Genomic DNA, 14,388 nt, shown 5'->3' on the forward strand with positions numbered 1-14,388 from the left:
CAATCGATTTCCAGTTCGCATTTTACTATCGATAGTTCAGCTACACGCACAAAGCGACATCTAACGGTAGATATTTGACAACATCGCGGCGAAATTTAACGACTCATTTCACTCAAAAATATTTGAAAATTTGAAAAGTAAAATACATGGCAGTAATGCAGGTAAGAAATCTCCAATAGAGACAGCTCGACTAGTTGAAACCCTGCACCCAGCTGTTATATATGTAGATATATTCTAGCTTTTTAACATACAAGTTCTAGTTTTGTGCTCTCAAATATATTAAGTTTGTTATGCAAACTTTACGACATAATTATCATACCCTACGCAACAGCATAAGAATATACAATAAATATATAAAAATACAAAAAGGCATGGATGATTTAATTATCGTCGCTTATTTAGTCCATACAAGCAAGTTGTATTGTGAGCTTCTTTAGTCTTGTGTGATCTGTTCTGAGTTGAAATACTTACATATATTAAGAGCAAAAATGTTACTTAAAGTTATTAACGCTATAATCCTATTATATATAGCTGTGCTGCAATGTGCAGGTCAACATCCATGTAGATGTAAGCAGGGACAGCATGGCGAGAAATTCAATAGTTTGACAGGATTGGAATGCAATCAGAAGCAACGCGAATTAGGACAGATAAAGCAGAGCGACTTGCTGAACGAGATATTCAATAAATTGACCGATTTGGAGAGCAATATTGATATATACAGATCGGAACAGAAGAGGCAGAGCGAATTGCTAAATAATGTGCTGAGCAGAGTCAATGAGTCGACAAGGGAACTAGACAAGCTCTCTGATTTGATGTCTAAGCTGATGAGTAAAGTCAATGGATCAACAACAGAACTGAATAGTCAGAGTGAATTGATGGACAAATTCAATGAGTTGAATGAGAAACTCAACAAGTTGACAAGTTTGGAGAGCAGCTATATCGACACATTCAGATCAGAACAAAGAAGGCAGAGCGATTTGCTGACTGAGCTGATAGGTAAAATCAACGGGTCGCCAACTGAACAGTTTGCCCAGATTGAGAATGAGAATAGGGGAAGCGATATGCCGACAAGCCTGAAGCCAATTCAGTATTCGAATAGCTGTGCGGAGGCAGCAGCTCTGAGTGATCGTAGTGGCATTTATGAGATCCTCGTGCCCAGCTACAGTCAGCAACCGTTTGAAGTTAGATGCGATGAGGTGACACAGGACGGCGGGTGGACAATTGTGTTGAGACGTGTGGATGGCAGTGTGGACTTCTATCGCTACTGGGACGACTACAAGACGGGTTTCGGTGCGTTGACGGACGAGTTCTTCATAGGTCTCGAGAAACTGTATCAAATGACCAAAGCCGGGGATCAAGAATTACTCGTAACCATGGTGAACATGAATGGAGAAGAAAGGTATGCAAAGTATGATCGATTTGCAATCGAAAGCGAACAGGAAGCGTACAAGCTGAGCACATTGGGCAAATACTCCGGAGATGCGGGCGACTCCTTGCGATTTCATAGGGGTCAAAAGTTCACAACACGGGATCGGGACAACGATAAAGCTTCATACAATTGTGCTCAAAAATGTCAGGCTGCCTGGTGGTACCACTCCTGTTACTACAGGTACCATATATACATAGATATGTATATATATATATCTGAAATATGCATTATATTTTTCTCAGCAATCTGATGGGACAATATAACTGGAAATCACGTGGCTTTGACTGGAATGCCTTTACCAAGAAAAAGGGCACATTAACAGGTGCCCAGATGATGATAAGGCCGAGAAGAAATTACAATTTGAGATTAGCGACAGTCGAAGACAACATCGAATCATAAATGTACATGCTGTTCCATTAGAGGACGTCTCAAGATCTTAGGCCAAGGATGTGTTCTAATCTTGAATACGTTTGATCTGGAATAAATAGTCTTGAATCAAGTTTGTTGTTTTCTTATTTCCGACTTTTAATACTAAATTGATAAAATGAATTTTGTTCAAAGCTAAAAGCTATTTCATAACTTCGACTCAGCTAAATGCTTACAGATTTTCGAAGGACGCAAGGATAAACTCTATCGAACTGCAATTTCTTGCTTAAGCGGTTCCATCTAGGATGTATTTATCCATATCCAAAATGTAAAGGACATCGCTTAATGCTTTAATTTTATAATACAATTCTTCTTATCGAGCTTATGCCTAGTTATCAAAAGTTAAGCTACAAATTGGTTGTTAGGAGGGATTCGCATCCTGAACGAAATTGCAGGCATAGCAGCCCTTGCTTTGACCAGCACGACTCCTGCAATCTGCAATCCGCCTACCCATCGAATATTCCACTGAACAGTCCTGCAAAGAACACATTTCAACAACTGAATCCTGGTTGATTCGCTTATTGATCAAACTTACTTACAAATAAAGAGTAATGCTTATTCGTCTAGAGTAGAATAGACTAATTAATTTGCTTCCAGAAGCCGCCGCAGTGGCAATGCAACCACTTGTTGCACCACGCCTTCAGCGCTGATGTTTTGGCCACTTTGTTGGCGCTGTTGACGAAACCGCAGCGGGCGCATCTGCGGATGGTGCTGGGATTGGCACCCAATTGGAGATTGCTGACGCCATCCTTGACACAATTGGCGAAGACCACTTGCTCCATTTCGATGTCCTGCAGCCCGACGGGCTCCACCAGCGAGGTGAATGTCAGCTGGCCGGACTTCACAGCCGCATAACCCTGGGCGCTGAGCAGTGTGGTCGGATTGTGCCTGGCCAGCTGGGGAATGAGCAGCTGCTTGGAGAGCAAACTACACTCGTCGAGCAACAGTTCATCCGGTTCGGCAACATTCTGGGCAAGACGTGTGAGCAGCCGAAACAATATCGCCAGCACATCAATGTTCTCCATCGTCTTCGTGTAGACGGGCAGACACTGCGGATTGAGCAGTCCCCAAATGCGGATCATGACGAGCAGTTCCCGCAGACTGCTGATGGCGACAATGTCGCGACTGATGTCATAGCTGCCCTGCCGTTTCCCAGCCAGTTTGCATTTGATTACCTCGTCGGGCAGACGATTGAGCATATTCAGTGCCAGATCTGTCACCCACTGGATGAGCTGTTGCAGACTCTGCAACATCATCGGCTCCACAGTAAAATCTTTGGGATCCAGATTCAACATTACATTGTCCACATCCGGCACCGATTCGGCCAGTTTCATCGCCAAATTATCGGCCGGTCCCTTGTCCTGGCAACCCAAATCCGATGGCCGCAATAGACTCTTAAATGTGGACGAGATCGCGTGCAAAATGATGAGATTATCGAATTCCTGTTGCTGGGCACGGCACAGATTGCTCTTCAATGCCAAAAAGTTGGCATAGTAAAACTGACGCACATACGACGGTTGTCGTGTGAAATTCTCGGTTAGCTTCTCGACGAGCGCCTCCAGATTGCCCAGGTTGAGGAGCAGCACATCACTCGCATCCACACCGGTCACGATGCAATACTCGAGGAGCAGCAACAGCAGTTGCATGCTGCCCGTTGCACTCTGTTTGAGCAGCACTGGCGTCTGCATCGCATGCAGCTGCGCATGGCTATCGAAGATGAGCAGCATTTGACTGGTGGGCGTCAGATCGGCGCACACAAATCTGGCCACATCGCTGGCATCGTTGCCACTGCTGCTGTTGCCACGTTCGAATTGTGTGTGCTGCAGTTGCTTCAAGGTGCCCGGCTCGAGCACCTGTACGCTATTATCCTGCAGGATCACATACAGCTGCTCGGAGTCGCCGGCGAGTCGCGTGCAACACAACTGGGCAATGTTTGCATTCAACTGCAGCTTGGCCACCTGCTCCCAACTCTCACAGTCCACTGATGGTTTGCTGGCGCCAGAAGCAGCTGATGTTGCTGCTGCTGTTGCCAGTGCCGAGGATGACGACGTGGCTGCTGACGAAGCTGAGGCGGAGGAGGCTGATTGCTGCTGAAGCAGCGCGTGCACATTTTGATGGCGTCGCGTCAGCGTCCACTGCTCGAGCAGACTGCTCTGCTCAGAACCGGCAAAGACCACATAGATGACATCGTCGTTGCCCAGGCGTGTCCACAGCAGCTGCGAGATGCGACGACTGCTCTCCAGCGGCTGCAGAAAGATGCTGGCCAGCGACTCCGACTTGATGCTGATGCGTTTGCCATCCAGTTGCAGAGAGACCTGAAAAAGAGAGGGATACATTAATGGAATATAATAGATAAACCGTCAACAGCACCTTGAAGCAGTGGACGAGCTGCTGCTGCTGCTGCCAGCCAATGCTGTAGGCAATGTTGAGGGCGCCGCTGGCGCTGGCCAAAATGCTGCAGTGCTCGATATAACTGCGAGAGATTCCAATGCTGTGCGTGGCAGGAATCAATTCTATTTGCTCGCTGTTGTTGCTGCCGCTGCAACTGTTGCTGTTGCTGCTGTTTGTGTTGTTGTTAGTTAAATGGAGCGTGGCGGGATCGGGCGGACTATTGCCGGTGGCGGACTGTTTCTGCAGCGGCGACAGCGTAAAAGCGGCCAGCAAGCCCGATGAGGTCAGCAGAATGCAGCCCTCGGTGGCGACGCCACCAAACCCGGTCAATGTGGGCCGCTGATCGAGACGCTCAAATTTCTCCGCATAGTAGATGTGATCCTTTTTCTGGGCGTTGAAGTGAACACCTTTGCCGTTGTGAAAGAAACGCGCCTCGATGATGTCCTCGCTGGGTATGTGGGCGAAATAGTGTAGTTGCCACACATTCAATGCCTGCTCCCTTGGCTGCCAGATCTCTACGCGACCACCAATGAAGCCCAGCAGCAGTTGTTCCCCACTCGCACTCCAGGCGAGCACATTTATCAGCGATTTGGAGACGCAAACTTTGTAATATTGCCAGGGCGTAACAATGTCGCAGACATAGACGTGTGTGGAGAGACTCTGCAGGGCGCTGAATGCGATTATGTTGCGCGCGGAGACGGCGCAGAGCACCACCTTGTGCGGGAAGACGCTGCTGTCCTTGGCATTGCCAAATTCTCGCCGACTTTCCACTTTATACAAAATTGTCATCTTTTTTGTTTTCGATCGAAGAGCGGTGCAATTTTTGATAGTGATGTGCACGCAATTAATCGATAATCATTTTGTGTGCATGTGAATGGCAAAAAATACTGGGTGCTGAGCATAACCCAGCAAACAAAAAGTTTGAGTTTTGGTAGCTAATAATCAACAATATACAATTGATTATACTTTAAGTATACTGTCAAGATATATATACATACATGATAAAAATCGTGGCTTGGCATTTTCCATCGATAATCAATATTAGAAACTCGCTTGCCAATGCTTCTTTCTTAATTGTTCCGATTCTATTTTTTGCTCAAATGAACTAGTACAAGCTTGATCAATTGAACAGAGAAGACCGATAAATTGACTCAAATTGAATTTGTGGCGCCAATAAATTGTATTCGATAAAAGCACATAATTTGAAATTATTTTAACAGTATTTAAGTGTTATTGCTATTTGTTGCTGTTTGCGTTTGTTTATAAAACAAAGATGGAAAGATGGATTTGTGTTTGACATGAAGAACATTTAATTCGTATATTGTTTATTGAGTTTATTGAACTCTCGAACGAGCGTCGTACATTAACTTAAGGCAATAAATACGAATTACAAATTAAATCTTAAAATAATGCATTTAAGTAAACTAAAGTAAATTAAGCTGAAACTAAACTAGGTTCACGTAGCGCAGTCCCTTGACGAGGCTGCCGCTGAAATTGTCGCCATCGATGAACCGGATGCCGTCGACGAGGCAAGATTGGAGGCTGCAAGGATATTCGGCGCCGAAGGAGCTGCTCTCCCAGCGCAACTGGAGGAGATAGGGCACCTCGGGCGTTAGGACGCAGGCGGAGTCACGGCTCCAGCTCAGATGTAGATCACAATTGTATTTCGTTGTCTGGCCCTGAATGCAGTGCGTCCACACAGGCTCACCCGGCTCCCGGCTGCCATCGTCGGCATACAGCTCGAGACGCAGCGATTCGCGGTACTCCTGCGAATGGTGGGCAGTGTGCAGCTGCGGCGGCGCCAAGCGACTGTTCAGCACCAGACCCAGCACAGAGATGAAACGGGAGCAACGCAAACCCACGCGCCACGTACGGGACTCGGCGTCCACTGTGAACGGGCGACAAGCCTTATAATAGCAACGCTCGACGAGATTGGCGGGCGCTGGATGATCCCTTGGCATATCGTCCTGGCATGGCTCCACCTGCCAGGTGGATGCTGCGTCGCCGAGTGCACCAACATCATCGCACTCCTGCTGTGTCCACTCGCAGACATACCAGAGGAGCAGCTTGTGCGGCTCCTTGCTGGCGGCAATGATCGATTTGACGCACTCCTTGGAGACGTGCACATAGTGCTCCTTCAGGTAGCTCATGTACTGCACATTGTTCACACAGCAGCGCATAAAGAAGGACATGCACACCTCCTGCAGACGGTCCAGGCCCATGCAAACGCTCAGCTCCAGCGCCGGCAGCACATTGGAGAAGCGCAATTTGCGTCTGATGGCTGCCAAAGAATCCGTGATGAGCTGATCCAGCAGATACTTCTCGGCGGCATAGTAGAGCTCAATGCACGCCTCCAGCTGCATACACTCGTAGTCCACACAGCCCGTGTATATCGATTCCAGCAGCACCTTAAAGATTGGTGCACTTATATCGGGTATTTCAATTTCCGGTTCCGGTTCGAGCTGCTGCAGTGGGCCGTAGAACATGGCCTCAAAGACCGGACTGGCAGCACTCAGGATCAGCTTGTGTCCCTTGAGCAGCTCCTCGCACACATGGAACACACAATCCGTGTGCTTCTCCCCGTGCAACAGCTCCGCATATCGCCGGCCCAGCAAGCTGCCCCCATTCGACGGCTCCTTTCGATGAACAACACTCAATTCATTCATCTATAAAAAATTATACAAAAAAGTCAAAAGTAAGTCGGAGAAAATACTTGCTAGAAAACCTGTTCCTAAGTTAAAGCCCAGCTAATTTCAGTATTTAGCAAAAAATGCAGAATGTTTCTTTTATTTTGGGTTCTGCCTTTCCCTCGTTTTGCATAATGTGAAGCGAAATCTGGGCATGCTTATGCCCTCAAAACATTGTCTCCCGTCTATACATTTCTGAATACGCAGTATCTTTGTTTTGATAAGATATATGTGATAACATATATAGATATTATATAGCAAGATCAACGAACTTTATCGCTAAGAGCACTTCGAACTTATGTCAATTCTATTTTTTTTTTTAATGTGAATAACTAAAATTTAAGTTTTATATTAAAGAGATATCCCGATATACAATGGAAAGGTAATAAATTAATCATACTCAAAGTTAAAAGTTAAATTAGAGCAATTTCCATTCATTTTCAAATGATATAACGTGAACCTAAAATAGAAATTATCTATGAAATTAAGTAAAAATACTAATTTAATTTGTAGATTTGTAATCTGTGTTGCTGATAAGCGTTGAGTTGAACACGTTTAATTGCCTCAGCTCGCTGTTAATAATGTGATATAATTGCAGGCGAAATTCAGTTTAAACCACACATTATTTATGCTTTTTCTATATATTTTGTTTATGAATAACATGCACAAATACTGCGAAGAAGCTTGCTGCCGGCTAATTGTGATGTCTTCCAGTGTGAGTGTGTGTGTTCTTGTGTGATTCTCATTATTTATATTTTGCGCATGGGCAATAAATAACCGGTTTAAAGTTTTAAATGTATCGATGACATTACAGGGCACTGTTAACGAAATTTCCCCGCAGCTTAATACCCATTTAGTTATGCTTACACAGAACATGGCTTCTTAGAATCTCGCAGTGAATGCAAATATTTACCTTTTCGATTTAGTAAAGCTGCTGCGCAGATTGTTTTTGTTTTGTTAATTATTGTCTGGCGATCGTGAATCGTAATTGGAAATACTTAGAACTTATATAAGCACGTTTTTTTTATTGTTGTTGTATTTGAATTTTTAAATTGTTTTGCGTTGAACACAAATCACACCTTTTATTTGCATATAATATTTGTTGGCACTGTGACAAAATGATCTTGAGTATTTGTAATTGAATTTACAATGCTAAAAAAATACTTTTGATTTTTTTTTAAGCGTATTCGTTGAGCTTTATTCTGTTTGGCATTCTATGCGCCGCAAAAGGAGCTGAACTTGACCGATTTGATCAGCTGCTGTCGCAGCGATCGCAATTGACAGAGAGCGAGAGATAGAGAAAGAAATCAGACCAACTTACGAACCGTTCAACGCGGCGCGCCACCTTCGACTGAACGTAGAACTCGGAGAACACAGACAACCCACTCGCTCTCTCTCTCTCTCTCTTTCTGTCTGGAAGCGGCTGAAGCTCTTGCTCATGGTGAAATTATAGATAATGCCACCGGGTCTCTTTATATTTTCTAAATTATGCTCTTGAATTGCCGGTCATAAGAGCCTCTACTTATAGCTTAAGAGAAAGCAATTAGTGTTCGCTCTCTCAATAGTCAGGCGTGCAAATAGAAAAAGTTATTTTGTAGAGAAGCAAAGTTTGGTCAAATTTTGAACAGTTCACAGCGATTATTAAATTAGAGCAACAACATTCAGATAACATTGATAAATTAGACACGCTTCTGGTGACGGCGACGCAGCCTTGAACCCTTTCATAGTCTCTTCAACGGACAAAGTTATTTCTGTAACTCATAAGAAAATAAACACTGTACACTACAAGCAACTGGAGGCATATTCAAATTATAGCAACGTTTGTTCGCCTATGCGATGTAGAATTAATTAAATGTGTTTTTGTACAATGAGAAAACAAATATTATTTGTAATTTAAATTGTATAAAAATTATAATTTTAAACTTTTCAAATTATTAAATTTATATAAGCATTATTTAGAATCGAGTATTGAAGTTGCGACTTGGCTAGCTGCAGTTTTTTGTGCCATATTTGAGTTGTTGTTGTCGCTGGCAGATGCTTTGGCCTTTTGTGGTTTTACAAACTGGTATATTGGCCAATCTTCTGCAGACCAGGCCTATTTATTCCTCTTTCCATCTCTCTCGCTCTCTCTCTCTCTGAGTCTGTTTCTTTGCCAAGCCACAAAATGATTTATCGATCTTACGATCTTAACTTAAATTTCGACTTGGTTTAATCAGCATGTGTGCAAATAATAATAATAATAATAATAATAATAATAATAGTAATCATATTATACAATTTTAATGTCTAAAGGCAGCAACTAATGTCTTTAAAATGATGCGGAAGTAAACAGCAAATAACTTAGGATTACAATATTAAATATGCATGTGTGAGTATGTGTGTGTGTATGTGTGTGTAGTTATGGCATTGGGTGCCTGCACTTAGATAATATCACGTGGTACACTCAAAAAGTGTATGGAATTGGACACATGATGGGTGATGTCCGTCAACGTCTCCTTGTGAACGCCCCCAAATAGAATCAATTCCCCATTGCCCGCTATCAGGCTGGACAGTATGAGGCGATCGGGTGCACCGCTTAGCACACCAAAATTCTTATACTCCACCCAGTCGAGACCGGGTTCACAGTTCGGATCCGGCTGGAGTAGGCTGGAGATGTCGCAGACGAACAGGGATTGCACATTGCAGCGTAGACGTTTGGGGGAGGGGGCACGTAACGTTTGCGGCTCGACGTGGGCGGGTGCACTGCGTCGCGAATTGCGTATGGCATTCATTTTCTCCTCCATGCGACGGATGCGTTCGCTGTGATCTCGCGACGCACTCCGCGAACGACCGGGCACATTGAAGGCGGCCATGCGAAAAGGATCCTGGAGAGGGAGACAGAGAGAGAGAGAGAGGGAGAAAAAGGTCGAAGGATATTTAGCAATTAACAATTAACAGTTGCAGTCGGGCATAACCGATTGCGAAATACTCTGATACCAATAAGTAATGTCGATCCTTGAAGGCCGTCACCAACAACCCACCAAGTCAGGACAGACGAACATGATGACGGACATTGTACCTTCGGTATCAGAGTAGAAGAGTGCTATGCAAAAAGGACTCCGCCAGAAGGACTCACTTCGTAGTGTTCGTCAAAGCGTTTGGGTAGCAGCGGTTCATTGTCGCGACAACGCAGTGCCAGATTACGTTGCAGTCGCTGTGCGGCATCCGCATCCCCATCGGCTGCTGCTGCAGGAGCAGGTGCAGCAGGTACTGCTGCTGCTGCTGGAGCAGGTGGTGAATGCAAATCACTGAGTCGTCCTGAGCGTGGCTGATAGTGATTGTTGTTGCCGCTGCCATTGTTGTTGTTGTTGACATTGTTGTTGTGCATGAATTGCTGGGCCTGCTGCATGTGCTGGTTGAGGATAGCCCGTCGATTAGCCAAATATTGCTCCTGCGGCGCCAAAGCAGCGCCGCCCAAACGCACTGCACGCTGCTGATCCCGCGGATTGGCTGGCTGGCCTGGCCTACGCTCCGGCAGTAGCACCGGCACACGCTGTGGCGGCGGTGGCGCTGGCGCCTGGCCGAGACCAGCATAGCGCAGACCACTGCCGCCAATGGCGGGCACCCGGCTCTGCTTCATGATTTGAAAGTCGAGCGGCATTTTTGGTGATGGGCCGACGACGACCAGATAATTGTTGACCCGACAGCCGGGATTGCACCACATGTGCACGGCACCAAAGTGTTTGTTGCGCACACTCAACTGTTTCCAGGACCAAGCGTCCCTCGTCATGTCCAACAGCCAGGCATCTGTATAAACCCGATTGGCACCGCCACAGCCGCCAACGATGAGCAGATGCTGTTTGTCAAGCTCCACTTGGATTTGACCGTATCGCGGCGCCGGACGAGTATTGCCCACAAAGAGTGGCTGCCACCAGCGCTGCTCGGCCAGATCCAGCACCCAGGTATCATTCGAATTGACATTGACATCGTCCTTGATCTGATAGCCGCCAAAGATAATCATTCGATTCGCGTGCACACTGGCCGAATGACCCGCCATCGGCGGTGGGCAGGGCAACGAATTGCGCGCCAACCAACGATCCTTGACGAGATCGTAGTAGTGCAGCTCGTCGAACAGACACCATGGCTGATAAGGTGGATGCAGCGATGGATAACGCCACCCACCGAACAGCACCAGTTTGTCACGCCACGCAACCATTGAGGCGCTGCCCTTGGGCGACGGATATGTACCGGTGGCAAGTGGACGGGACCAGCGCATGTGCGTCAAATCGAAGCGCCACAAATCATTGAAGGTCGTATCGGATGAGGAGCCGCCGCCAAACACATACATCGAATTGGCCAGACGCACCGTGGAGTGGGCAAAGCGTCCGGCTATTATTGGCATAGGTTGTGAGCCCGATTGTGATCTATTGTTTGGTCTGTTGGCCTCCAAGGAGGCGGCCGTTTGCTGCGAATAAACCTCCCAGCGCAAACGAAAATCGGCCAAACCCTTCTCCAGGTTTAATTGCGAGCGCCGCACAAGATCTGCAAAGATGAGCAAGTATTATATATATATTTATGTGTATGAGTTGGCCGAATTACTCTTGACAATTAGCTGCCAGCGCTTGCAGACGAGACTGCAGTGCTCCAGATCGCCATAGGGCGGCAGATAGGTGAAGATGAACTCGAGTATCTCGTCGGGCAGCACATTGAGGCTGATGTACGACGAGGAGGCAGCTAGGCATATTGCTGTTGCTGATGTTGCATTGCCACAGTTGTCATTCAGACTTTGATTGCACGTGGCCATTGTATGGCAGCGTCCGGATTTCCTCTCCTATCGTCCTTGTTCTCGTCCTTGCCACCCGTTCACCTTTTGGGGCAGCTGTAACACAGCAGCAGCAGCAGCAATTACTTAACACACAGCGCAGAACAGTTAATTTGAATTGTTGTTTATGTTCAGCACACACACGAGTTGCCTACGCACATTCCGTATTTTCTTTTTGTAGACAACGTCCCCTTTTTAACGTAATTTCCAGTCTAAAAGCACTGTAAACAGCAGTAGTTTCTAGGGATGGTACACTTATTTTGAACAACTATCGCATAGACGTCAGATATCACATATATCGATGAGAAACATCTGTTTGAGCTCAAGTACAACATCGATAGTTTGCTGATATTTATGGATGTTCAAAAAGACATTTTTTTTATTTATTTTTGCTGCACATTTATTTGATTGAATTTATTTTGAATATGAGAAATATAAATAGAGGTAATAGCTTTATGTCATCATATATCGATGAGAAAAATCTGTTGTTGCAGTATCAAATACATCGATAGTCTACCGATATTTATGGATGTTCAAACTGACCTTTTTTTTTCGTTTTAAAATATATGTGAACAATAAAAAGAGGTTATAGTTTGTACATTAAGTATATAGTAGGCCTACACAATAAGAAAGACTGCGCATTGAAACGCACTATACGTTTTCCACTTATATATATATCTATATCCTATATCTCTCCTAACTCTTTTACAATCGAACAATATGCTGAAATAAAACGGCAATTAAGAAAGCATTAAATGTCATCCATAACTTTAACAGAAATCATTAATCATAAAACGAATACGATTCCAACTCCAAGCGATGGCGTCTTTAAGGTAACCATTACTTAGCAACAGTTGCCCTTCCTCGCATAAACAACTTCATACTAACCAGAAAACCAAATCAGAAAATTTCATTCCCCACGACGCAAGCTAAAACACTTGTACATTATATATGAATATATATACATATTTTTTATCACAAAACGAATAGATTTAAAAATGCCCTTCAATTCGGTGGTGACCATAGAGAAACCCCTGCAGCATCTGTCGCTGACCGATTGGAATGCACGCGTGGATCGTCTGCGAAGTGTGGCCAATGCCCGCCACTCGGATACCTTCGACATGAGGAACTCATCCCGTCAGCTGCGCAACGAGGTGCGCATCGAGGGCAACTGGGCCACCTATGAGTCAAATGAGGCACTGGATGGTCGGTGAGTTGGGCTATTCCTCGCAGATTGGCATCGAATTTATAGCGACGTATTTTTGGTGGTTATTTTCAGCATAGTCGAGCTGAATAGCTGGCGTGAGATCATCTCCAAGACGCTTGAGCGCTTCGAGAATGAGATTACATTGCTGCAGGATGAGAAGACGCTGACGGAGCGGGAGCTGGATGCGCTCGCAGGACCCATTGCGGTGATTAGCGAAATGCTCACAATGCGAGACAGTCGCCTCGGTTCCGAGATCACATACGATGACCCAGACAAAGAGATCAAGAATGAGCTGGCCATATTGGAGAATAATCAGCAATTATTGGCTGAACGCTGCCAGAAGGCGTGGGAGAAACTGACACGTCTCGAGGAGGTGCGCAACAAGATTGTCACTGAGATCGAGAACAAAGTGGACGCAGTGCATGTGGAGATGGCACAGCGTGCACTGGATCGCGATTCAACGAAAATATCTCTCAAGCTGGGTCCACGGCGGGCTCCCATAGAGTAATTACAATGTTTTTTCTTCGATTCAAACATTACAATTTCATAATTGCAGCTCGTACGAGGAGTGGCTGGCGAAGACGAAGAATCTGAAACAGCTGGCGGAGAACGAGTTGGCCGACACGGCTGCGCTCCGCGAATCGTTATTCGTGTGCCGCGAGAAAGCCCGGAGCATGCTTAAAGCACAGCAGGAGCGTACCGAATACTCAATAAGAAAGCGCATCTTTGAGACGCAGCGGGCGCACAACGAACTCGAGTGGCTATCGGACAAGTTGCAGACTGAAATTGAGAATGCTGAGCACGAGATCAGGACGCTCGAGAAAACATTAGATGGCACTGTGGGCTCACTGAAGTTAGCGGAGACACGACTGGAGAACCGGTTTGAGCGATGCAGCGCTGAGCAATGCCTGGATTATGTACACGACATGCTCAGCCACGAGGTGGACAAGATATGCGACATACGTCGCTGTCTGCAGGCCAAGATCGCTGACGCCAAGGCCAATTTCAATCTCATAACGGAGCATGTGGCACGGATCCGTGTGGATCTGGAAAAGAAACACCACGCCCTAATGACGGACAAGCGAACGCTGGAATTGCGACAGCGCTTAAAGGACGACGAGACTGGAGTTAAGGTCTGCAATCCATGCGCTCAGACCGATCGCAATATTGTAATTACAAATGCGGAGTATCTAATTCCAAAGACGTAAGAATATAATGTGCTCATCTGGATCATATTCGTGGGAACAGACGTATATATGTACATATATATATATGGCATTAGTCATTTGAGGTTGGGAATCAATGGAGTTATCTAAACGAAAGTAACTATCATTATATCATCTATAATTCCAAGTCAATAAAATGCTAATTGAAAGCCTACAAATAACATACGAAATATGGCATTTTGTCATGTCATGTCATGTCTATTGTTTTAATTTAATATATT

General features: G+C 45.4%; 5 protein-coding genes across 6 annotated transcripts; 2 read left to right on the forward strand and 3 right to left on the reverse strand.

Moving 5' to 3' along the window:
• Positions 1-488: 488 nt before the first annotated feature.
• On the forward strand, positions 489-1,928 carry LOC6568785 (angiopoietin-related protein 6). Its single transcript, XM_001995251.2, has 2 exons — positions 489-1,609; positions 1,672-1,928. Exons 1-2 carry the CDS (start codon positions 489-491, stop codon positions 1,826-1,828), a joined length of 1,278 nt encoding a protein of 425 aa, XP_001995287.1. The 3' UTR covers positions 1,829-1,928.
• A 196-nt stretch (positions 1,929-2,124) lies between these two features.
• On the reverse strand, positions 2,125-5,071 carry LOC6568784 (mediator of RNA polymerase II transcription subunit 16). 2 transcript variants are annotated; one of them, XM_001995250.3, is made up of 3 exons: positions 4,226-5,071; positions 2,395-4,170; positions 2,125-2,330 (listed from the first exon to the last, which is right to left on the reverse strand). In XM_001995250.3, exons 1-2 carry the CDS (start codon positions 5,033-5,035, stop codon positions 2,434-2,436), a joined length of 2,547 nt encoding a protein of 848 aa, XP_001995286.1. In that variant the 5' UTR covers positions 5,036-5,071; the 3' UTR covers positions 2,125-2,330; positions 2,395-2,433. The 2 variants fall into 2 exon arrangements, with proteins under 2 accessions (XP_001995286.1, XP_032596941.1); XM_032741050.2 differs by having other exon boundaries at positions 2,391-4,170.
• A 494-nt stretch (positions 5,072-5,565) lies between these two features.
• Positions 5,566-8,282, reverse strand: LOC6568783. The gene is made up of 2 exons (XM_001995249.3): positions 7,847-8,282; positions 5,566-6,912 (listed from the first exon to the last, which is right to left on the reverse strand). The coding sequence occupies exon 2, from the start codon at positions 6,910-6,912 to the stop codon at positions 5,692-5,694; it is 1,221 nt and encodes a 406-aa protein (XP_001995285.1). The 5' UTR covers positions 7,847-8,282; the 3' UTR covers positions 5,566-5,691.
• Positions 8,283-9,124: 842 nt separating this feature from the next.
• On the reverse strand, positions 9,125-11,964 carry LOC6568782 (F-box only protein 42). Its single transcript, XM_001995248.2, has 3 exons — positions 11,512-11,964; positions 10,049-11,454; positions 9,125-9,797 (listed from the first exon to the last, which is right to left on the reverse strand). The coding sequence occupies exons 1-3, from the start codon at positions 11,714-11,716 to the stop codon at positions 9,354-9,356; spliced, it is 2,055 nt and encodes a 684-aa protein (XP_001995284.1). The 5' UTR covers positions 11,717-11,964; the 3' UTR covers positions 9,125-9,353.
• A 591-nt stretch (positions 11,965-12,555) lies between these two features.
• On the forward strand, positions 12,556-14,330 carry LOC6569156 (tektin-4). Its single transcript, XM_001995247.3, has 4 exons — positions 12,556-12,567; positions 12,725-12,944; positions 13,014-13,445; positions 13,498-14,330. Exons 2-4 carry the CDS (start codon positions 12,733-12,735, stop codon positions 14,147-14,149), a joined length of 1,296 nt encoding a protein of 431 aa, XP_001995283.1. The 5' UTR covers positions 12,556-12,567; positions 12,725-12,732; the 3' UTR covers positions 14,150-14,330.
• The last annotated feature ends 58 nt before the right edge of the window (positions 14,331-14,388 follow it).

The sequence above is a fragment of the Drosophila grimshawi genome, unplaced genomic scaffold (genome assembly GCF_018153295.1).
Source record: "Drosophila grimshawi isolate 15287-2541.00 unplaced genomic scaffold, ASM1815329v1 contig_1367, whole genome shotgun sequence".
Lineage (NCBI taxonomy): Eukaryota > Metazoa > Arthropoda > Insecta > Diptera > Drosophilidae > Drosophila > Drosophila grimshawi.